Source organism: Drosophila teissieri, chromosome 4 (genome assembly GCF_016746235.2).
Source record: "Drosophila teissieri strain GT53w chromosome 4, Prin_Dtei_1.1, whole genome shotgun sequence".
NCBI classification, from domain to species: domain Eukaryota; kingdom Metazoa; phylum Arthropoda; class Insecta; order Diptera; family Drosophilidae; genus Drosophila; species Drosophila teissieri.
This window is the reverse complement of record NC_053033.1, coordinates 1,029,027-1,053,922: the sequence shown is the minus strand read 5'-3', so window position 1 is coordinate 1,053,922 and position 24,896 is coordinate 1,029,027. Positions and strand designations below refer to the sequence as shown.

At 35.8% G+C, this 24,896-nt stretch overlaps 1 protein-coding gene across 15 annotated transcripts in view; it reads left to right on the top strand.

Moving 5' to 3' along the window:
- Positions 1-3,285: 3,285 nt before the first annotated feature.
- The window catches only part of LOC122622873 (protein unc-13 homolog A), a 37,589-nt gene continuing 15,978 nt past the window's right edge, over positions 3,286-24,896 (top strand). For 2 of the 15 annotated variants that reach the window (XM_043801514.1, XM_043801513.1), the window contains exons 1-5: positions 3,594-3,940; positions 4,900-5,356; positions 5,600-9,777; positions 23,704-23,835; positions 24,105-24,113. In XM_043801514.1, coding sequence (XP_043657449.1) covers positions 3,929-3,940; positions 4,900-5,356; positions 5,600-9,777; positions 23,704-23,835; positions 24,105-24,113 — 4,788 coding nt within the window. In that variant the 5' untranslated portion in view covers positions 3,594-3,928. Of the gene's footprint in view, positions 3,432-3,593; positions 3,941-4,710; positions 4,846-4,899; positions 9,778-14,440; positions 14,511-14,932; positions 14,989-15,042; positions 21,012-23,703; positions 23,836-24,104; positions 24,114-24,896 lie in introns of those variants that run through there. The other 13 variants (XM_043801511.1, XM_043801510.1, XM_043801507.1 and 10 more) reach the window with 12 other exon arrangements.

The following is a 24,896-nucleotide window of genomic DNA, read 5'->3' as shown; positions in this document are numbered from 1 at the left end:
CTTCTCATGTCTTTGAGAGCCTTTCCTATTTCTTTGAGACAAGCTAAATAATTTAGTCTCGAAAGTTTCGATTAGGTTTGAATTTCCGATTAAAGGCCAAATAAATCAAACCATAAAAAATGTTTATTGTTTTAAAAATATCGGGTATTTTAATTTGATTTGAAATAAACCAAACATGGTTTTATCTTGCTTAATTATACCAAATTTGTCATGATGTAGATTATATTATATTATATAGACGATATTCATCAGAAATGACTTCGAGAACAATTTTATGTATATAATTAATTAATCCATATGCTAGGATTATTGACGCCCGATGAAAGTTCTTACATTGGGGGCAAGGTTTGAGGACATATTGTGTGTAAGCTACTTTTTTTTTTCGTATGGCTTCATATGGCAATGAGCAATTTATGATGAATATTTCCCCAAGTATAAAAATATCACCATGGTTCTGTACACTACAATGGAACTCAGCCTACGTATTTATTGGCGACTATAACAACCACTGATGTACAACCGGAAACCATTTCAACTATAGCTGGAGTTCATGTATTAGAACGGCGGACCAAAGTCAACACGGACAGTGCGTCGAAACAACGCCAGCGGCGGTTCAAAATCCAGAGCACATGACGACGATAGTTCAGCTGAAGCCTAGGACTATACACCGCCGAAATGAAACTATGTGAATTAGCCATGACAGGAGAATCGCACCAGATGTTGTCCAATTGTGGAGGACAACACGCAGATATGAGCTGCAGAAAGGTTATTATTATTTGTGTTATTGCTAGAAATAAAAGACAGTTAAAAATTGTTCTGACCATAAAAAGTGTATACATTCTTGATCAGGATCACTAGTCAAGTTGATCTGTCCGTATAAACTCTGTGATCTTGGCTTTATAGTTGTTAGAAAATACAGCTGCGAAAAATAAAATAGCACCACTTGCCCAGTAAAACTTTGAAAAAGACTCCTACCTACAACTTAGGGTTTAAAAGGATCTGAAATACCTTTTTTAGAAATGTTAAACAATTCACTTATTAGGAAATGAAAAAGAACTACAATTGTTCTATTTATTCTTATCTTTAATTAGGAACTTTATTAAGAACTATAAATTTTAAACTTGATAGTAACAAATTAACTAATAACAAATTTTTGCTTATTAAAACTACATCCATCCCACTAATTTAATATTTTGTATTGTAAACCTTATTATCAATAACAGGAGCGCAACGTTTTGGCATGGAATCAACTAGGTCCTGGCACCGTTTTAGGGATATGTTGCTCCAGGACTTCTTAATTATAGCCCAAAGTTATTCGTTGTTAGTTGGCTTTGAAGCTACAACTGCCAAGGATTTTTGATGGGATTACGGCCTGGGGACTGTGCAGGCCACTCCAAAATAGGAACAGATTTATTTTGGAAATAATCCTTGGCTTTCCTGCTGGTCTACTTGGGGTCACAGTCTTGTTGATATTCGGGAAAGGGTAACATCACCGTCACCCAAATATTCACAAACACATGTTGATCATGATGGTTTTTATTCAATGTATTGCCCCAACTACATAGTACGAGAAACAAGCCCCTACCATTATACTGTATCCTCCGTGCAGTTAAACATTACTGTGTAATTTTGCTTATATTCGGTGTTCTTAGGACGCCTTACATACGATCATGATCCATTGCCACCAAAAATATAACATAACAACATTGCTCCCATCTGACCATTAAAAGTTCCTCCATTTTTCGCATGGCCAATTTAAATGTTCCTAGGCGAACATAATGTAAAGATCCTTTTTCAGTTCGGTAGCAGCTTTAAATGCATCCTTCTTGCTCTCGCGCACTAGCCTTTGGAAGAGATGGGTGAATTTCGTATCATTTTGTTCGAGAATTGAAGGATTTGACCAATAAGTATGTTTTTCCTTCCGAAATTCGTTTTTTGATCATGTCACGGTTATCTGAAGTGGAATTCTTTCCTCGTCCAATTTTAATAATTTTTTTTAAAAGTACGTTTCAAAAATAATGTTTGTAATAGGACCAAACATTTCAAGTTTTGTAAACATGTGCTTTTCACCAAAACAAACCTCCGACAAGTACTGAATATTTGAAAAAATCCATGGTGGTGCTATTTTTGTTTTCGGGTGGGGAAAATATCTAGCATTATGCGAAAAATCGGTATTTCGTACTAAGTTACGAATAAATTACGTTATGGTGGTGATATTATATTTTCGCAACTGTAAAATACTACGTATGTCAATTGCATTCTTGTTTAAAAAAAAAAGCAACCTCCATTTAAACGTCCGCACCAAATTGTCACGCCCACTCTTTCAAAAATGTTGTTAATTTTTTATGCTAATTTCATTTGACGTAAAATAAGTTTTACTGCACAATTTGGTTTATTCTGTTATTTGGATTATTATTGTTATAATTGTATTACAGATTCTAATTAAGTAGCTTAGCATTGCATTAAAGATATCAATGTTTATAAGTTGACTTCAAAATCTGATCGCCAACAGAGAAGCGGCCAGAAAATGTGCCTTCAGATATTAGAGTTGCCGAATCAGTTTTTCCTTATCTGTACTAGTTAAATATTATCTAATTTTTGTTGTGTTTTTTATAAATAGAAATGGTCGAAAACAGCTGGTCCATTCCGTTTTGTCTTGCTTCTGCTAAATTAAGTACAATTTATAGATAATTTAGTCATATTTCACGTTGTTTATACATAGTTCCCTTAAATATTATGAGTCATCGTCCTAGTTGGACCACCATACCTAAATTAAGTCGCGAGTTTAAGCTAGTTTGCGGAAGAAAAACACACCCTTGATTTTAAAAGTGTCGTTTTATAATTCAGGATAAGGGATCCTGAAAGTATTTGCTATCCCTGGCAGCTATAGGACAATTAATTTCGAAGTAATACTTACATATTTCGATCAAATATCAGAAATAACCTAATCCGTACCGTACAGTTTTACTCGGAAGTGAAATTAATAAAACTTTTGTTTCTTTTATTGGGGATTTGATAACGATTTTTTACGATTCATAAGTGTCGAGTAAAATAATTGCTAACCGTGTTAAAAAGCCACGAGGTTATTGTAGGGTACATATTTTCTAAATTGCTGTCAACTGTTGCGCAATGCTTCTTTGCTTTCGATTATTAATAAATAAAATGTATTGCACGATTTTGATAAACAACTAAGGAGTAAATAAAATTTGTTTTGTCTCACACAGGCCTTACGTGATCTCTAACATGTGAAGTGTAAAAGTGTAAGGCCGCTGCTTTCACTTAATACCGCATAAATGTGTATGTGTTAACTTAATTAGCAAATTGGGGATGCAAAGTCTCGCACAGGCCTTATCTGATGATTGAGAAGCTGTTTTCCCAATAAAAGAACTAAAACTGGAATAATACAGATTTAAGAGAACCTTAAAACAAATGTAAAAAACATATTTTTAAATATTTATTTTATAATACAATAATATTATCTGGTACAATATATTTCACCGCGGGAAAGGGTTCCCTTGTTGTGTTATCCTCTCTTTGATTCGCGCATGCTCAGTAATTTGTATAGAACTGGAATTATACAATACAAAATAACCATTTTTCATTGACTGTGAACTAAATTAGATGCGTTTTAAGTGATTCTAGTAAAAAATCCGAGTAGTTTAAATACTGCGGTTTTACATATGTAACGTAAATTTAGCTTTAATAAAATTTGACATTACAGTGGTGCACCAATGCTCTATTAAATGGAAATCCTGCGAATAAACAAAGCAAACTAAATTGATTACGCACCTATCAACAGCAATTTTTGCTGGTAAAAAAAGTATTATTTTTTCTTCAGCATAAAATTGTGCTACTAAAAATGTTTACAAATTGTGGTTGACTAAAAAAATTAAAAAACCTTATATTTAACGTGTGTAAGGAATACGCAATGACGATAAAGGTGCGTTGAAATCTGTAAAGTGCTTACATATTGTTCCAAGGTCTTTTAAGTATATCGGTCAGCCTAAATAATACATACATAGATATATGTACATATGTATATCTTCACAACAGAGATATCCTTACCACATTGTTTAAATTTTTTGTTTTGACACTGCGGAATTATACCTCATAACAAAAAAAATGAACTACTCTGTCAATAGCAATGTGTGATTTTCTCTTTTTCATAACTTTTGTTGGCTGTATGAAACCTATATATGTACACATATATGTACATTCTGTTTTCAAAGATCTTTAATCAAATGAAAAATCTTCGGTCCGGTCCGCTATTCTAAATATCTGCAATTGCTTTATGGCTTAACTATTGACATAACGAAAAGTTTAAACAAAGCTGGAAAACATCCTTTGTTCTCATCATCAATTTATAATGATTTAGACTTACATTCATTTATGCTATGTTTTTTTTTAGTTCGTTTTAATGCACATATACAAATGTAAGTTAAGAGGTCTTTTGTGTTGATGTAGTTTTTTATTCAATTCGTAGGTTGTACATACGATTCACGGATGTTTTCTAAATAATAACAATTCGTCCTTTGATATTTGATTACTTAGTTTATGTTTCTATGTTTTGTTTAATTTGAAAATGAAAGGAGAAGCCTTTTGCAAAATTAAGATAAAAAGTCCATATGAAATGGAAAATTGAATCTTTAATTTTTAACCTATATGTATTAAGAATGTGATTAATCCATATATTTTAAAATATATTTTAAGCTATTTTTAGCTGTTTTTTGATGTTCGGCCGACGCTACAATGTTACAGCATTACTGCATTACTTTTAAGGACTATCACGTAGACGATAAAATTTACAGATAACAGTGCGGGAAAATTACACCGTAAAACATGACGGTAGATATTTGGTTCGCTAAAAGTTGGTTATAATTAAAATATTTTACTTTGCAGCACTACGCAAGGCATGATTACTTTCATAACACCCAAAACGGTGCCTTATCCTCTGACACCGGCCGAATATCTTACAGTCACATTTCTTACGAAACACAGACTAACAGAGAATATTTCAGTGAGCCATATGCTTTAAGCAATCAAGGACCAGAAGAATACAGTCGTTTATGCCATCTGAACAGTGATACAGTACCTACAACCGTAGACAAAAGCAACAATAGTTATGAGTACGACTATTTAGAGTGTTATGGAGCCGATATCCAGTGTGATCCGGAAGAGGATTCTGTTGACAACTGGAACGAAAACACTTCATTTTTTGCAGATCAATATGGATTTGAACATGAAAATCTAAAATGTACCTCATCGAAATTATTGCCTATGCTGCCAAACAATAAAAATGTAAGCGGGTCATCAAACGCATGTGCCCCCCAAATGGATATAAAGTTTAACAAAGAAGGTATGTGCATGAAAAGAGAACACAGCTATGGTGTCTGCATGGCCAAGGCACACGAGTTCGACGGTCGTCTTTCCCCTAGTGACTACCAGAATATCCTTGGCAATAATCTCAATGGATATGCTGGTTGTACCTACTCGTCAACATTCCTAGACAATGCTTTGTCAGCGGCACCATTGCGGGTTTTACCGCAATCAGCGCGGTCTAGCTTTTATTTAGGTCAAGATATAATTGGATTTAATGCAGACGCGGCTCAACGGGATGGATGCGGCCTCGGTATGGATCAGACTGTTGTGATGGGCTCTGGATGTAGTACATATGAGGTTTACGAAAAAATGCCAAGGCCATACACTTCCATGTTGCCGTTAGATTACAATTATTACCAAGAATGTTGTAACAATACCGACAATCTTTCAACATACAGCGACACTCCGCCGAGCAATAATGCACAACTGAAGCTGCAAAAGCAGAGGAAGATTTCGTTAATGATGGCGATGACTACAGCTTCTGTGATAGCATCTGGTGAGATTAGAGTCCCAGTTCACTCAAAGCAATCTAAGAAATCTACTGAAATCCAAACAGACCCTCTGATAGGAAGCACCATCAGTACCAATGCCGCTGCGAGAGACTTAGACAGATGTTTGGCGGCTGAACCTTGTGGTGTATTTGTCAATACAGGTGACTCTGGTAGCGTCACAAGTTTCCCATCTGCTGCTGTGACCACAATATCAAAGACTAGAAAATTGCCAAAGGTTTTACCAACGCCACTGTACAAATCATCTCGTCATCCAATCACCACCGATGAATTAAGTTCATCATTATATACTTCAGATCCCTTACCAGAGAAAAATCATCGCCCAAAGCAGCTGCCTAAGCTGCCAAAATCATTATCTCAGACTAAAGATCATTCAAGCCTCACTTCGAATTGGACGACCTTTCCTGCCCCAGATGCATTAACATTTGATTCGTTGGACCATAAATCGGCATCTTCTCCAACGCCAACAACCGCAATAAAAAAAGAAATAGAAACCATCTCATATCTGGCAGGAACAGCTTTTATTGGTGCCAGTCATAAAAACCTTCTTTATTCCTATGATAGTAAAGAACCAAGTAAAGTATTCTTGGATAAGGCTGTCGAAGCAGAACCCTTGCCATCGTGGACCCCATCATCGCCAATACAATCAACACCTTTGGAGCTTCCAGGCAATATTATTCAAAAAGAGTCACTTACATGCCACTTACATGAAATCGAGACAGCCCGATCCGATATTGAGCCAACCGTAGATGACTCTGTCATCGCACCGATTCCAGAAAGTGAAAAATCAGCCGACGCATATAGCGGTCCCGAATCAGCCTTATTTAACATATCTGAGTATCTCAAGCCTTATACATTAGATATAATAAATTTTTGCGGAGAAAAAAAAAATCATATCACCAATGCTGCCAGCACGTGCACCACAACTCTTTCCTACAGCGAAAATGGTGAGCAGCTCATGAGTAAATTGGCTAAAATGCCATTAACTAGAACATCAGATGACGAATCCTCTTCATATCCTTACAATTTTCAACCCTTAGGCGTTGAATCGAGTTTAAATATTTCAGTGAAAGCCAATGCTGGCACGTATCAGGCCGAATTATTAATGACACCAATGAAAAGTTCCACTCCTCCTCTTTTCATTTTTTCTAATGACACATCCGATAATGTAATTCCAAAGAAAAGTTCTCCTCCCGACAGTGCGTTCACAGCAACTGTTAACGTCAATAATTCTGAAACGCCGTCAGTCTTAAAGTCACCACCATCAATAGCTACAATTCTATCTTACACGGATTACATGAAACAATTTGAGTTACCAGAATTGCCGCAACCAATTATGGATCTTTCCGAAGATGATCCTGTTACTCAGAGTCTTTCTATTAATGTTATCACTAATAATCTTACCAACGCCGACAATTTAAATTTGTACAACCAGGTGGATGTAACAATTAAAAGTAGTGTACCATTACCTTCTTTTCCAAGTGAATCATTTGATCCATGTAGCCTTTTAATTGAGAATAGAGAATATCAAATTGTCGAAAAACTGGAAAGTCCATTAATTGTTGAAGCTGTAGATTCAGCCCAAATTACTACCTTAGTAAATTCAGTAGACGACCCATTGAATTGCTCAAAATTATTGTCAGGAGCGGAATCAATAGAGAGCAATGCTGTAGCGTTTGATGATACCTTTTACGATAGTTTTAATGTTGACATAAAAGAGCTGACGGCATTTGTTGACCATGTTGCCCAAGAAGATGGTTTATACAATTTTCCAAACGATAAGACTTCAATTGAATTCAGTTTTGATAACACCGTAGATACAATAGACATGAATCAGAATTTGAGCTCAGGACAATGCGGTTATTATAAGCCATCTCTAGCACAACAAAAATCAAGTGTAGTAGCATCTGCAGCAACTAGTGTTCTTGACGGAATTTCAAAGGGCTTAAAAGAAGGGCTGGACGGCGTCTTTAGCGGTGGCAGTTCAACAGTTGAAGTTACTCAAACAAATACCAGTTCCAAAAGAGGACTAAGCTTTAACTTAGCATCAAAGATTGTACCAAGTGTCGGTGAATTGCTTACTAGTTCAAGTTCCACCACTATCAAACAAACAGGAACCGAAACGACTCCTACCTTAATAATGATTTCAGCTGAAAATGTTTCTAATGATTATATACCTACGACATCTCTATCGTGCACTCAAAAAAATGGCGAAGAAAATTTATATGCGGCTACAGTTCCCAACAAGTCAAAGAAGTTGAATTCTTATTATGATGAAGTGGGAGAAATTAGTTCAACCTTAGTAAGAAATGTTTCTGACAATTACGATAATAGCTATGATGAGATGATTTTAACCGATGTAATGATGAATGAAGGGATGCTCAAAAGTGAATCGGATTTTGGCTTGATAGAAAATGCGTATGCGTATCAAGTATCAGGCAAAGAGCAGGTCGACAGTGCTAACACGTATGATAAGACCCAAAATGCACCAAAATGTGGCATAGAACAAGCAAATATAAAAAATAAACCAGTGCATTGCCGTGATCCTACGACGAAGAAAGCAAGTACTACATCTGTTGGCATGTTTGGATCAATTTTAGGAAAAGCTGCTGCAGCAGTGCAATCAGCGACGCAAGCTGTCAATCAAGGCGCATCCTCTGTGGCATCAGTCGTGGCACAAAAGCCAACAATGGTACCGACAATGAAAAAGGATCTTTTGTACGTTGTATCCTCACCTAATGAGATTAAAAGAGATTTAGGTTCAGTTGAATTCGATTCATCGAATAGCGACTGCGGATATCAACGTATTAATGTAGAGTCTCTGTCAAGCAATTACGGAAATACTGGCGATGATTATGATAATAGTAATATGAAAATGCATGAATTCAGTACATATGCAGATGATAGGGCATACGCCGATTACCATTCGAATGGCAATCAAAGCCAGTCTAAAGATGGCACGGTGATATCTGGGCAACCTCAACTAATTGGTACAAAAATACTCCCGACTGTCCCGCTAGCCACCGGCAAAAAACTGCCTACTGTTAATGGTAAATCGGCATTGCTAATTAAGCAGACGCCAACGGAGGTATATGACGATGAATCAGAATTAGATGAATTAGATGTAAGTCCATTACCAGAAAAAGCACCTAGCTATCGCATTTATGGTGAGCAGGAAGATTACTATATGGGTCTTCAGCAAACGACTCCGTCGATGCAGCCAAACGGTTTTTATGAACAGGTCAATAATGGCTATGACTATCGAGAGGATTACTTTAACGAGGAGGATGAATATAAGTATCTTGAGCAGCAGAGGGAGCAAGAGCAACAGAATCTTCCAAAAAACAAGAAATATCTAAAGCAGTCCAAAAGTATGCTATCAAACAGACAACCACCATCATTAGATTTCATTGACGTAGGAGAAGACGATGACCTTATGTACGACAACTATCAAAGCGAAGACGATAGCGGCAATTACATTGAGGAAAGCTCCAGTGGTAGCGTTGGTCCTATCGATGGGTCAAATACAAAGGTGGACTCAAACGGAGAGAATTCGTTTGCTTCAGTCAGCAAGAAGAGTGACTCCTTTACACCGACAAACAATTCCCTTCAAAAGCAGGATACCGTTATTAATGAATCAACAAAAAATCTTACACGCCTTAGTGCAGATAAAATGTGTCCAGACGTAGACGAAGAAGATGAAAACTTAAACGATCACCTTTCTGATCTAACTGACTTAAGTAATATAATCTCGCAAAAAAAAAAACCACTCTTGAGGGGAGAAACTGAAGAAGTCGTGGGTGGACACATGCATGTAATACGTCAACCGGAAATCACAGCTCGGCAACGATGGCATTGGGCATACAACAAAATAATCATGCAGCTCAATGTAAGTTTTTTTATTTATATTTTTAAATTATTTTTAAGCAAAACCTAACTTAACCTTAACCTTAAATAGACAATAAGTTGTAGTCGAGTTTTTCGACTATTCAATACTTGTCACTCAACTAAAATAAGTGCAACGTAAGATATATTGCTTCTAACTTTCGGTGCGATTATTATACCCGTACATTTTTCAAAAGTAGGGAGTCAATTCTGCAACAAGCTTCCCTGACATCATATACCAAGGCAATCTTTAGGTTTTGTAATTTGTGAGCGTTAAAGTCGTTAAAATGTTGTTGAAATTTCAAAAGCGTGACCGTGAGGGGTTTTAAGTTTTGTAAAAAAAATATGAGACAAATTTTAAAAGTGTGCCATGACAGTCTTGAGCGGACGTCTTGTGGACGTTAAAGTGGCCGGATAGTATTATTATTAGATATTAGATATTATTAGATAAAAGGTATTTTTTTTGGAAATTTTTTTGAAAAAGAAAACAGTGCGGCAGAGTAGTGGTAATTGGTATTTATCTAGATACATGTCTGAACTTCAATCTTTCATTTTACACATATAAAAATTGTTAAAAATGGCGGCTGTGGCAGCCATCTTTCAGATGCTTATTGTTCAATTTTCGTTTGCGGTAATCACGCTGCAGTCCAGACCAACTATCTGAAACACATGAAACTTTTTTTTATAGATAAAGGTTGTGTTTCGTGATTAAAACACTCGCAAATGTTAAAATCATTGAAATTTAGTAACAAAAAAAAGTGATCAAATTTTCATTTTTTGTTGTTATTATCGACTGAAAAATTGTTTAAACAATTAGTTTTTACTGATGTTAGAGTTTTAACCACTAGCAGTCACTTTAATCTAAAAAACGAGTCTAAGTTGAGCTTTATTCGTGTAGGAGTTCTTTCGCAATCGTGATTACTGACTGAAAAAATTGGTTTCGAGAAAACACGCTTTCAAGTTTTTGGATTTTGGATTTTTTGAAAGTTATCCGTAGAGTGCCCCCTTAATATCGAAATCTTTTCCTTCTAGCTGTTACAAACTTTTCAACAAATCTCGTATATGGCTTTTGATAACATAGTTCAAATATATTCTTAAAATGTCAGTAATACGGTTTTCTGAGAAATAGGCCACTGACATAAAATAAGGTTTAATTGGTAGGTTGTATAATGTATGTATATATGTATATAATGTATAATACATGTTCCCATGACCGCAGACTTTTGAAAGAGCCGACTTGTGTAATCAGCTATTGTTTGTTTTGGGTGCTAATCTTAATTTAATGTTTAAATGCGGGCAAGAAAATGCGTGAAAGTAGAAACGTAAATGTTTATGCCCGCATTAGTGGAAATATAAGCTATCGTACTTACAGGGTAGAATTGGTATTGTTATACCCGTTACTCGTAGAGTTTCAGGTTATACTAGATTCGTTGAAAATTATGTAACAGGCAGAAGGAAGCGTTTCCGACCATATAAAGTTTATATATTCTTGACCAGGATCAATAGCCGAGTCGATCAGTCCGTCTTTTCGTCCGTCCGTCTGCCTGTCCGTCCATATGAACGTCAAGATCTCAATAACTATAAAAGATAGAAAGTTCAGATTCAGCATGCAGACTTTAGTGACATAGACGCAGCGCAAGTTTGTCGATTCATGTTGCCACGCCCACAAACTGCCCCGCCCACACTTTTGAGCAATGTTTTGATATTTTTCTTAGTCTTCTCAATTTCCAAAAAAATTTTTTCCACGCCCACTCTAACGCCCACAAACCGCCAAAAACTGTCAGTGTGGAAATTTCTCCTTTCATTTTCACTAGCTTATAACGGGTATCAAATAGTCGGGGAACTCGACTATAGCATTCTCTCTTGTTTTTTTAACCTTAAATACCTTACTTTTAACCATCTCTCAGGATGGGTGAAATTCAGCATTTTTAATTCAAGTCGAAATATTGCTTCCTGTTCGAGCAAGATTATTTTCTTCCTTAAAAAAATTTTCGAGTACCAGGTATTTTGGTATTCGACCAATACTTTGAGTCTGCTTAAAATATGCATGTATACCTTAGCGAGGCTCTCGGCGTAGATATATTTCGCTTGTGCTGAGTGACTGTTTAACATTTTGTTTATGTGCAGTTACACAGTAAAGCGCAATCTTTCATGTCCGCCTTATGGAGTCAGGAATACCCACATAAAGTCGAAAAAAGAACTCAATCTATGGCTGAACGTACCCGTAAACTAAGCATTCTTTTAAAGTACCAAACGAAGGCTCTTCACGTAAGTCTGTACTGTAAATTGTTATTGATTTGGGTTTCTGTCGTCTGGACAAAACCATTAGTCGCACAATAGAGAAGAAGGGTGCAAGAAATGTATTTTCTCAAAAAGTATGTTTGCATTCAGGGCTGTAAACGCATATTTTTTTGCCTTTTGTTCATTTCGAGGCTCGAATCATAACGACTGTTCAGGTTCTAGTTTTCGAATCGGCATGTAGGCTTGCTGACAAGGTTTAATTAAAAAACGAGATAATAGCCACTCTCCAAGTTCCTTGACTACCATTTTCTGAAATATCGTTAGAAATTGAAGAAAAAATTTAAATTTTTTAAAAGTATGGGCGTGACAGTTTTGGGCGGTTTATGAGCGTTAGAATGCAACATATTTTTAGTATACCGATAGGAAATGGAAAGACATATAATCAAACGAAAACATTTATAAATTTAATAACCTCGGTATCGAGAAGAACCAATCTTGGTATCGAGAAGAACAGATCTCAGTATCAAGACGAACCGATGTCGCTTTTAAGAATATCCGATCTCAATCCCAATTACCAAACTAAAATAAAAAGGAATTTTATTTACATAAATGTCTCATTTTTTTATATTTTACAACATTTCACGTAAGCTTTATGTATATACAATATTCTTAAAAATAATGAACATATTTAACAAATACCTAATATACTCTGCAAAGAGTATTATTATTACATTATGATAACCTTAAATACTCACACATAATACACTTAAATTATTGTTTATATATACATACATCTACATACATACAATGTAATGTACATTACATCTGAATACATGAATACATTCCCGCAACTGGCAACTGATTCAACAAATTTAGTAATACATACTATCAGGTGGGGAAGGGCTTTTATAAACTTAATTAATAATTATTAAAACTTATAATTATTTGTCGTCTACGCAGTAATTTATACCACTTTAAGCACAAACAAAGTAATATATTAATCGACAAGGGGCGAAGCTAAAATCGTTAGCTCCCCAATAACATCAAGACCGGATTTTGTTCTTATTTTTCACTTTCTCTAATTTTTTCAGTCTTCTCATCACGTCCCCTTTTTAATAATCCTAAAACCTGCTTCCGACTGAAAATATCGACATTAAGATCGTCGAAATCAAGAAGGGATCTTTTCATAAGAATAATTGAACCCACTGAGTTCGCTGAGCCCAGCGGATCTCGGCTTTTGTTGTTTTCAATTTTTCTGGGTGCACAAACCGCCAGAACTCAAAAGGTGTAATTAATTGGAGTTTTATATATATTTGAATATTTTTTTTGTCAATTTCTTTACGAAGAAAATGTTGACCCTTTTTGCTATTACTTTTTTTAGAAACGGGTATCTAATAATCAGGGGAATCGACTATAGCGTTCTCTTTTATTATGTCTCAGTAGTAGGGCCCTTAATGTAAAAATTATTATTTCCCTTTATCCAAGCAAGATATACATATGTACATATATATAATTCATAGCAAAAGTTTCCGAAAAACTGGGTCGCCGTCTGCACCATAAGAATTTAAAGAAAAATCTGAACTCTAAACAAATGAGGATTACATTGGTTTAAAATCACAAGATATTTTCAAAACAAGTATTTTGGTAAACTTTTTTGTGGACTTGTTTACCTGTATGTCAGTCTGCAATATACTGTTATTTTTATTATATCACTTATTGGCAGATTTTGATATTATTTTATATAGTGCACCTATAAGGTCAAGTGCTAAGTTATTTTTTGTGAAAAAGTTTATACCTACATAATTTCATATATCTGCCAAGATAGTAGGCAATTATTGTAACGACCGCAAGCTGGAAACACTCCCTTACATTCTTTTATCTGAGCAACGGGCATGTAATAGTCGAAATAGTCGACTATAGCTTTTCCTGTTTGTCTTAACTAATTTATGGTAGTAATTTTCTTTATGTGGAAGTCCATTTGGATTCGCTCTTGAGACCTATCTGGTGCAACGCAATGCATTGGCCCTTTCAATTGAATCAAGATCGAAAGGGATCTAAAGGTCATATTTTGAATGTTCTTTATCTGACATATTTGTAGGAAACTCTTAACTAAATCGTTCGGTTTTCCAATTCATTTTGTAAACGATTAGTGCGCAGTGTATGAAAATGTACTTACTTGTGACGTTATAAACAACATTTAGTTCAGTTCAAAAACCTTAAGAGCGTTTGACAGAGAATGCTTAGCTTAAGGCATGCGCAATAGGTAAAAACTATTCTCTTAAATTTTTCTTGTTTTACCTACACTTGACTTTTTTCTGTATACATAAGCTTTTTAATGGTGTACTAAAAACTAAAGTTCTAAGTGTGTAACAGTCATCCGCATAAAAGCTTATTTGCTGGTAGCTTCATAAAAACGGAGCTAGGCGCAACAAAGAATTTACCAAGTTGTAGTGTGCATTTCAACGTTTGTTAATTCTCAGCAGAGCACAAATAATTGTTCGTAGTGATTTCAAATAGTCTATGTTAAGAAAGGCAGATAAAATAGTTTAAGAAAAAGACCTTTTTATTTAAAAATTGCGTATACATAATTTTGTGCAAAGAAAGAAAGAAAAACGGTTTTATAGTTATGTTATTATAAAAATGAATCAAATTTGTGGTAGCTGGAATTGCCTTTAAGTGCAGATACCTGATTAATTTATAAGCAAATCCAATTTAAGATCCCCTTAATAAAATACATACAAGCATGATTTGAAAACGAACCAATTGCACGACTCCTTTGGTGCTATTTAATTTATTGTAGCAATTCCTAATTGGTTACACATAAATATAATTGAATGTAATTCACATTCTATCGAAATACCTAATTTTTATAGTTATGTGTATTTACTTTTTTCACCAAACACTAAACGTGGTTTTAGGTACATATGTATATAAAAATTCAGTATTTCAGACGAAATTGACTATTGGAATAAACGTATGTATATACATCGAGAATTAAAACAGATTTAAAAAAAACACAATTATATAGGTAAAAACAATAGCTAGAGATTGATTTGGAAATCGGCACTTATTAACAGTATGATGAACACATCTCAGCTGCAGGCGACCGGAGATACGGAAAAAAAAAGTCAGTTACTTAAAAAGGAACTCAAAATAAACACCCAGGAAAAGCTTATCTTTGCAGAAAATGCTCTCAAAAGCCAGATTAAAATAAAGGAGCAGTTACGGCTTCAACAACAATCAACGATGTATGCGTCGTCACTATTCAACTCTTCTTCTGGCAGATCAGTAAAAGCACCGCTCTTAAACCAGCGGAATCTTAATTCTATCCAGCACCACATGAATTTCGACCTGGCCCAAACGCAAAAACCGCAAATGCAACCACCGATGAGTAAGTCGCCCGTTGGATTGGACTCAACTTATTTCACTTATCCAAGCACAAGTACTAATGGAAGTATGATATCGATTAAAAGTGAACAGCAGTTGTGTCATATCTACAATTCGCAGCAACACTCTGACTACATTATATCCGATTATATGGATAAAATTGCAACAAGGATTAGTTTACTCGAGACAGAGCTAAAGTTTGCTTGGCGTGCCTTGGACTTGCTTTCTACGGAGTACGGAAAGATTTGGACTCGTTTGGAGAAGCTTGAAAACATATCAATAGAACAGCAGTCTGTCGTTGGTAATCTCATGGATCTTATCGGAGCATCAAAACAAGAACTAAATCAAGTCGATATCGAAAAAATGGAAGTACCTTTATATCAGGATGAAGATCAATTACTACCGTTGATAATGGAAGACACATTGGATATAGATATCCAACAATCTGATCGTGACTATGATAAGAAACTTACTTTTGAAAATCATAATAACACCTTTGTAACCGAACTAACGCAAGCTACTGAATCCAATGAGTTTATGAATTCCGCTTGCGCAATAGATTCCCATCCAAATTTTGAAAACGTTGCATTGAATGACAATAGCTTGGAACTTGGGATAATTCAATTTGGTTTTGAAAAAGGTTATGAGCCAAATCAGAAAGGATCGGATTTCGAAGCTTCACAAAAGGAATCAAAAATTAAACTTTACTCAGATTCTGACCTTATGTTATATGAAAGGCAGCAGTTTCTAGCAAATAGCGCCCGTGCCGAATTAATGAAGGAATTTTTAAATGGACGTCGAGTTTTAAATGAAATTTCGGCATCCTCAGGTGCATTGTCTAAAAGTTCTAAAAGGGGTACAGATCTTGTACAGCCAAGAGAACCATTTATTAATGACCACTCGCATTTCGAGACAGATGATAAATACGAGAGACAGACAAGCAATGAACATGACAGTGGTGATACGTTTTTTCGATTAGCAGCCTCTAAAACAGGCGAGGGTGGAATCCAGGTACTACCCATTGAAGACACTGGAGGAACAAAAAGTCCAGCTAATATTAATGAAGTGGACGAATCTTTTTATAAAAAACTAAACGAGGCTTATCGTGACAATGAATTGAGCTCTGAGATATTTAAGGTAGATGCCTTACTACATAAGTCTGGGGCCACACATGACCAAATCTCATCTATCCGTAACCACTCAGCTGATTCCCTTCTTTTAAACAATCAGGGGGTGAAGGATATTACAGATATACAATCTTTGCAGACTGCAAAAACCAGTATCGTAATGCAGTCAAATCCAAATTTGAACAAAGAATCAAGAAAGCATAGAAAAAAAAAACATCATACAAACGAAATGGATATGATTAATAAACTAAAGTGTATCCTAGCACAAGCACAATCAACACAAATTATTGAGGTAGACACGGAAGAATTGGGTTCTACACTTTCAACTCCGGGTGGTAAACCAACTGAAACGGAAGATATTACTATGCAAAATGAATCAGACAAACAGAGTAGTACCAGATACTTAAGAGATGATATACGGAGAATTTTAAATAACGTAATACAGACCTTATTGGAGGAAATAAATAAAATTACAGGCCTACAATCATTGAGTGCAACACAAATAAGTCAGCTACGAAATGCTGTATGGTCAGAAGAAAAGTTTTTTCAAAAAATCTGCCAAGTCGATAAAAAATTGACTTTGCTCTTACTTAATCCGTTAACAGTAACAGAAGAACTACAAAGACTTTGCATTTCAAACACAAATGAAAAGTTTGTGCTGGTGATGAAAAAGTTAAAAAAAAATATTGATACACTAAAAAAGTTAGTTGGCAGCTCATTGGATGATTTGAAAATAGATAATTCACATGCAAATACGACCACATCTCACAGTCTTAATTCATCCCTTAATTCTAATGTTAGTAGTTTTAGTGCACATTTATTAAGAAACAACTCTAATCTGGATGAACAGTTGAAAATTATTGAAACTCAAGAGATTGAAATACACCGGAAAAAGAAAATAGACCAAATTAAGAGCGCACTTTCCGAAGAAGTCGATACTTTAAACCCAGATATTGAATATAAAAGCCATAATAGTTGTACCAACTCAACTGAAAATATTTTAAGCTTTACAAAAAATATTTACAATGAAGATGAATACATAAAGTCTTTAAAAAAGAGTCTGGAACGCCACAATAGCATGATTTTTTTACTCCACTTGCAAAATCCTGAAAAACACAAAGTATTGGCTGATATAAATGATGCACTAGATTCAAACCGATCCAGTCTCAGTCCTCCACCACCAGCTCCAACCGATACAATTAACTTAAATGAGGCCATTAATCAAATTTCATATCAACAACGAAATGCAAAATCAGACTCGGGCCTATCGTCGATGAGCGGCTGGTCACCCAACTCCCAAGTGTCGGTTGGAATTCAAACCTACGATTTTGTCTGTAATAATATTTATGAAAGTTGTAGCGAAAGATTGCCCTTAGCTGAAAATTCAAACCTTCACAGTTTACCAGTCAGTTATGAACAAACTCAAAAAAATATTAAAAATGAGTGTGTAATATTAGAAGAAAATCTAAACTATATTTATGAGCTTTCTAAAAATTTACCTATTTGCTCTGCCTATGAAAATAAGTCTATTTTCGATATGAATAGCGACTCAAATGAAATAAGAAAATTTTCCACTGTTGACGAAATGCTGGAATGGGACCAGCTCAATGAACCGGATAAACAAAACTTTTCTGCGAAACGGGTAAACTCGAACCTTATGCCAGACCTTCTGACTGCGCAAACACAAAAGTCCTCATTAAAGCACAATAAAAAAACAAGTATGAAAATTGAATATGTTGGACAAGAGGAAAATGGAAGCATGACAAGGAGTAGCATCATAGAACCAAATATTTATAACGAAAAATCGCTAAATCAATTTTGCAGACCTTGTTTGACAGATAGACTAGTATTTTATCCCTCATCAAACTCTAATACCGATCACAATAGCAGCCATAATTTAAATTATTTGGGTCAACAGGATCAAACGCAGATTAATAAGGTATTCGGATCTGTACCTTCGAATCAAGTTCCAATGAACTATCCTGGTAGTTATTCTAATGGTCAGCCGGAGGATCTTATTGACGCAACGAACTCAAGTCAACTGGAATTCGAGGTCGAATCGGAGTCACTGTTCAACTCTCCTAATACTTCTTGCTATTTTAAACAACAAAGGTTTGTTCAAGAAACATCTCCTGCAAAGCCTTTGAAGGTATGGAACAGGCTAAATACCATATTAACACAAAATCTAAAGCTTAAGCGGCCATCAAAGTTTAATAGATCACAGTCTTTACCCGGTGATGTGCAAAGCCAAGGCGTCCAGAGACAGCCTCGTGGCCAGGCCGGCTCGTGTCCGTTTCTTTCTCACAAGCGTTTCACTCTAGGCGGAAGCCAGGTTCAGTTATCGAAAAGAATTCAAAAGTTTCCAATGCGTTTTATGCGACGAGCAACAGGAGCCCCATTCGTGCGGCGCTTGTCAAACCCAGACTCCGCTGTTTCATTCGATTCGGCTGCCGATAAACGCTTCTCAAGCGAAAGAAGTTTACAAAAAAAATCACTTTCGTCTAAGATGAATAGTTTAATGCAAAAGGCAAAGAAGTACAAACGGCACAGCTTTGTCCTGCGCCGCGGCTGTAACATGTCGGATTCTAAATGGGAGACGCCAGACTTTGCTTCATCGGATAACGATAAAAGTTCGATATCAGCAAGTGAAATTTTGTTGAATCAATCGGACGAGGTAGAAGACGAACTGGATGAAGATTTTAATGATAAAAATGGGCGTGACTTTGACTATAAAAGTGAATTAGGTGGTTCAATTGAGAAGTTAAATGGCAACCTACCAAAAAATCTATTTGCTATTGTAGGTGACCTAAAAAAGATTCAAAACCCCTTACCACTGGCTGTCTCAACAGAAATTTCTCTTTTTGAACATAAAAATAGTAATAAATATGAAAATCTTAAAAATGCACCCATTGCAATGCCGAAGATTCTCTTAGAGACGACACCACAGGCATGCCATCAAGAACTCAAATCAGCACATTCTGACGATGAAGTCGTTAAGAACTCACTTGGAATCTCGGTCAAAAATAATGTAAATACCCCCACGCTTAGTATATCTCAGACGATTGAAGATGATTTCGTCCCAACGATGACTACATTCCTTAGAACAGCAACGACAACTACAACTACAACTACAACGATAAACAGCAGTCGTAATCTCAATGGCACTAGCGCTTTATGGGTCACGCAGCAGTGCTTAGACCTTCCAAACAATCCCGGGTGTGGGTCGCGAGAAGATGACGATAATCGCAGTCAGCATTCTGCTCGCACTCTCTCTTCTTCTCGTCGACAAAGCACTGAAGATAGCATTGATACAGACGACGAATACTTTTATTATGAGCTTCGCCAGTTAGAGGAGCAGGAAAAGCAACGGGCTCAAATTTCTGCACTTTCATCTTTCAAACGACAAGATGACAATGGGGTATTGTTTTCACAAATTGGACAACTTCTTCAAAACGATGTTAACGGAGAAGACTGTTTTCGCCCTTCTTCTGATGGAACACAAGACTGTTTTCGCTCTTCTGGTGCCTATAAGGATGGAGAAGACGCTATTATTTATTCTCCAAGTGAAAGTGTAAAGTTACGGATGTCTGATGTATTTATTGAACTGAAAAACGTGGTTAGTTTAGTCCCAGGCATATATGATGACAGTGTGGTATACGCAGCGTCTGTCGCGACTATTGAAGGAACTTCTATTGTGAAACCCACATGTGAAAAACTTGCGACAGTTTCCGACATGCACAGTGCTTGGCAGGATGTTGGTGATTTACATATAACAACATCCGATATTGATTCTAATGACGACCTAATTGCAAATAAGGGCAGGGAAACTGTCATTTATTTAAATAACAAACAACGAAAATTGAGACGATTAAAAAAAAAAACACGCGATCGTAAAATAAATACATTAAACAGTGCAGCTAGTTCCAGTTCGTCTTGCCATTCTGAAAATGAATGTGAGCAGTATGAACGTAATACACCACTTGGAAAATGTACTCAGAGATTGGAAGCGGATAAAGCTGAGGATGAAATATCCCATAAATCGGAAGCATCTAGCGAGACATCAGGACCAGATACGCCAGCAGAACTGAGCGATGTTGAGATAAGCGAAACTGAAAACGGTGTGAGGGCTGCCGGACAGAATATAGATGACATGCACGAAAATTCAGAGGCCCTCTTAAAGGCTAATCTGACGTCCCTATTACATGACCACAATTTAAAAAACCAGTCTCTGGAAACATATCACCATAATACGCACATATTAAAGAATATTACAAGTAAATCACTTTCAACGCAGAACCAAATTGACTCAAAAAAGTTAATTAGTCAAGAATTAGATGCTGATGGAACACAAGCTTTAGGCAATGAAACTGGTCTTGGCAGTAGCAAGTGGAAATTGCTAAAAACTTTAAAGGAGCGCAAGATCGAGGAAAAAAATAATCAAGATAAAATTAAGGAAGACGAAATGACAAAGGACAGGGACAAGGTAATTATAAAGAATTAAAATGTATTTTAAGAATACTTTTAACTGTTGTTTTTCTAAATCAATTGCAAATTTTTTACAAAGATGTAGTCAAATAAAAGATACTACGTTTCCTAGATGTTAACAACCAAGGCTGCGAGCCAGTGCCTATTTCTTTTAAAGCCTTTACAACTTTTCGTGGCAATCCTATCGTTATGAAAAAACACTGAAACGCTAGTACTATTTTTTGTTATGCTTACTTGCAGCATTATTTCACATATATTAAAAACAAATAAATAAAATTTGCGAACAAAAGCCGATAGTCGGGCGATTTCCGAAATATCGAGTAAATATTGATATGCAAATCGCTTAAAGAAAATTATCGGTCATTAGAACTATGCTAAATATATTTAAAAACAAGAAAGAACGCTATAGTCGAGTTCCCCGACTATCTGATACCCGTTACTCAGCTAGTAAAAGTGCGAAAGAGTCTTCAGCACTGACAGTTTTTGGCGGTTTATGGGCGCATTTTTCAAAAGTGTGGGCGTGGCAGCTTTGGGCGGTTTGTGGGCGTTAGAGTGGGCGTGGCAAAAAGTTTTTTGGCAAATCGTAAGAAATTTACAAAACTAACACAAAAATGAAAAAATATCAAAACATTTTTCAAAAGTGTGGGCGTGGCAGTTTTGGGCGGTTTGTGGGCGTTAGAGTGGGCGTGGCAACATGAATCGACAAACTTGCGCTGCGTCTATGTCTGTATGCTTAGTCTCAAGTTTCTACCTTTTGTAGTTCATGAGATCTCGACGTTCATACGGACAGACAGACGGACATGGCCAGATCGACTCGGCTATTGATCCTGATCAAGAATATATATACTTTATATGGTCGGAAGTTCTTCCTTCTGCCTGTTACATACTTTTCAATGAATCTAGTATACCCTTTTACTCTACGAGTAACGGGTATAACAAGAGAGAACGCTATCTAATACCCGTTACTTAGATAGTGGAAGTGCAAAGAGAAATTTCAACACTGTTTGGTGGTTTGTGGGCGTTAGATTGGGCGTGGCAAAAAAATTTGTTGCAAATCGAGAGAAATTTACAAGACTAACAAGAATGTGAAAAAATATCAAAACATTTTTCAAAAGTGTGGGCGTACCAGTATTGGGCGGTTTGTGGGCGTTAGGGTGACATGTCTAGATCGATTCGGCTATTGCCCTGATCAAAAATATATATACCTTATAGGGTCGGAAACAGTTCCTTCTACATGTTACATACTTTCAATTGAATATATGCATATGAAGCATACCCTAACTAGTGATGGTCGGATCTTCAACACACATAACTATCAATATCAACTTTTATAACGAATAATAACTGTAAATCAAAAAAAAATTTTAGTAATAACTGATTTTAAGTCGCTGTTTTTATATCCTTCATTAATCATAAAATGTTGCTGTAAAGGTATATAAGTTTCGGCTTGCCGAAACAATTATATCCTATGGCTTCATAATTTTTTAACGAACATGTGACATCTTTACCGTACGTAAACATAAATTATGGATTAATCGTGGATTATAAGGGTATATTAGATTTGTAAAAAGCATTTACCAGGTAGAAGGTCCAATAAAGTATAGATCAGGATCACAAGCAGAGTCGCTCTGGCCATGTCCATCTATCCGTCCGCTTATCTGTCCGCCTCTGATGTAGGGACATATAAAAGCTTAAAATTTTACATTTAGCCGATTCGTAGACAACTTTGGTCTTTAGCTGGTGGAAGTGCAAAGGAGAAATTTCCACACTGACAGTTTTCGGCGGCTTGTGGGCGTTAGAGTGGGCGTGGCAAAAAAATTTGTTGCAAATCGAGAGAAATTTACAAGACTAACAAGAATGTGAAAAAATACCAAAACATTTTTCAAAAGTGTGGGCGTGGCAGCTTTGGGCGGTTGGTGGGCGTTAGAGTGGGCGTGGCAAAAAGTTTTTCTGCAGATCGATAAAAATTTACAATACTAATTAAAAATATCAAAAAAATTTTCAAAAGTGTGGGCGTGGCAGTTTTGGACGGTTTGTGGGCGTAGAGTGGGCGTGGCAACATGGGACAACAAACTTGCGCCGCGTCTATGTCTCTGAAGTCTGCATGCTGAATCTCAACTTTCTAGCTATTAGAGTTCCTGAGATCTGGACGGACAGACGGACATCGCCAGATCGACTGATCACGAATATATATGTATACTTTATATGGTCGGAAACGCTTCCTTCTGCCTTTTACATACTTTTCAACTAATCTAGTATACCCTTTAACTCTACGAGTAACGGGTATAATTAATGTAATCGGCAGTTTTTCCGTATAACTGAAACTCATCACAAAATCATCGGCTACGCCAGCAGGGCTAACTGCTTTGGCAGCGCAGCCGACGCTCTCCTCAAAATTTAAGAGGCATCGTAAGAATCTTTTAATTTAGGGCACGCAAAGATGAATTATGTAGGTATAAGGAGACGATCAATAAGATATTAATAATAAGAGAACAATATAGATTAACGGATTTTTTTCTTAAAGGCGCAGTCCCTTGCGATATGACTTTTTGTAAAAAGCAGACGCGATTTTATAAAGACTTTATCTTTTTACCTAAATTATCTAAATATTTATACATTTTTAACGTTGTGGTACTTAATTACTACCTATCTAAAATTCAACTTCCTGTAACATTTAATACCTTTTTCAGAATGGAGGTGGTACTGGAGAAGTGGGATTACGTACGAATGGTCATCCCGGTGATAATCCATTCTATAGCAACATTGACAGTATGCCGGACATAAGGCCTCGTAGAAAATCTATTCCTCTTGTGTCTGAGCTGGTAAGTTTTTAATAACTTTTCACATTATGTTTCCCTTGATACAAGGATTTAAACAGTTACCACATAAAAATAGGTATTACCAAGACCAATTACTCAGACTTTTTGTTTACCATTTTTTCCCCAAGATTCAGAGAATCAGCCACTGATTTAATTGATGGCTCACTTAAGTGGATGAACAATATATTAATCCTATAATCTATGACTCTGCTTACTCTATCATACTTTTTTTAAAATATCGTTTCTTACGTCGATGATTTGATGGACGGCAGGTTCTCAAGGTATAGACTGAAGATTTTTATTTCAAAAAAAAATGTTATTAAAAAATGTTAACTAGCAATTTTTATACTAAGAAGTATTTTCTATTTACCTCTTAAATTTACTAAACTATGTAAAATTTTATTGTTGATTTATTTTAAATGTAGTTTAGCACTGTAGACTCCATAAAACACAAACTTAAGAATTAAATGAAAAATAGCTATGAGTAGTGCAACATGACGTTTGAATTACAGTCATTAGGCAATGTTGAGCTGAGTAAACTTTTGGGCAGGATCAGTAGCCGAATTCATTTGGACATGTCCACTGTCTGTCCGTCAGTATGAACGCCTATATTTCGCAAACCATAAGAGCAAGGGGGTTAAGACTAAGGTGGTAGATTTAAATGATGCCTGCACTGAGCAAGCTTGTTTTAGAAGAGAAATCGAATGGATTCGATTTTTTTATTAACCTTATTGACATACCCTGAAGCACAAAGGAAATACAGATGAATGCCAAATATAAATGGTTACAAATTACATCTACCATACATTTTAAAAATACAAAAAAAAACAAATAAACAACGTTTTATAATATTTAAATTTTATAAATTTATAATAATTTCATGCATGCGTACAAAAAATACATTGTAGATTATTCACGACTTTTGAGAATAGTCATCATAGCACCATTAAAAATGATAGTATTGTTGTCACATCTTATGTCCCTTTAAATTTTGTTATACCTGTAAAATAACCAAAATGAATTTTAGAACGTCTTACGTCCCTTTAAATTTAGTTTACCTGCAA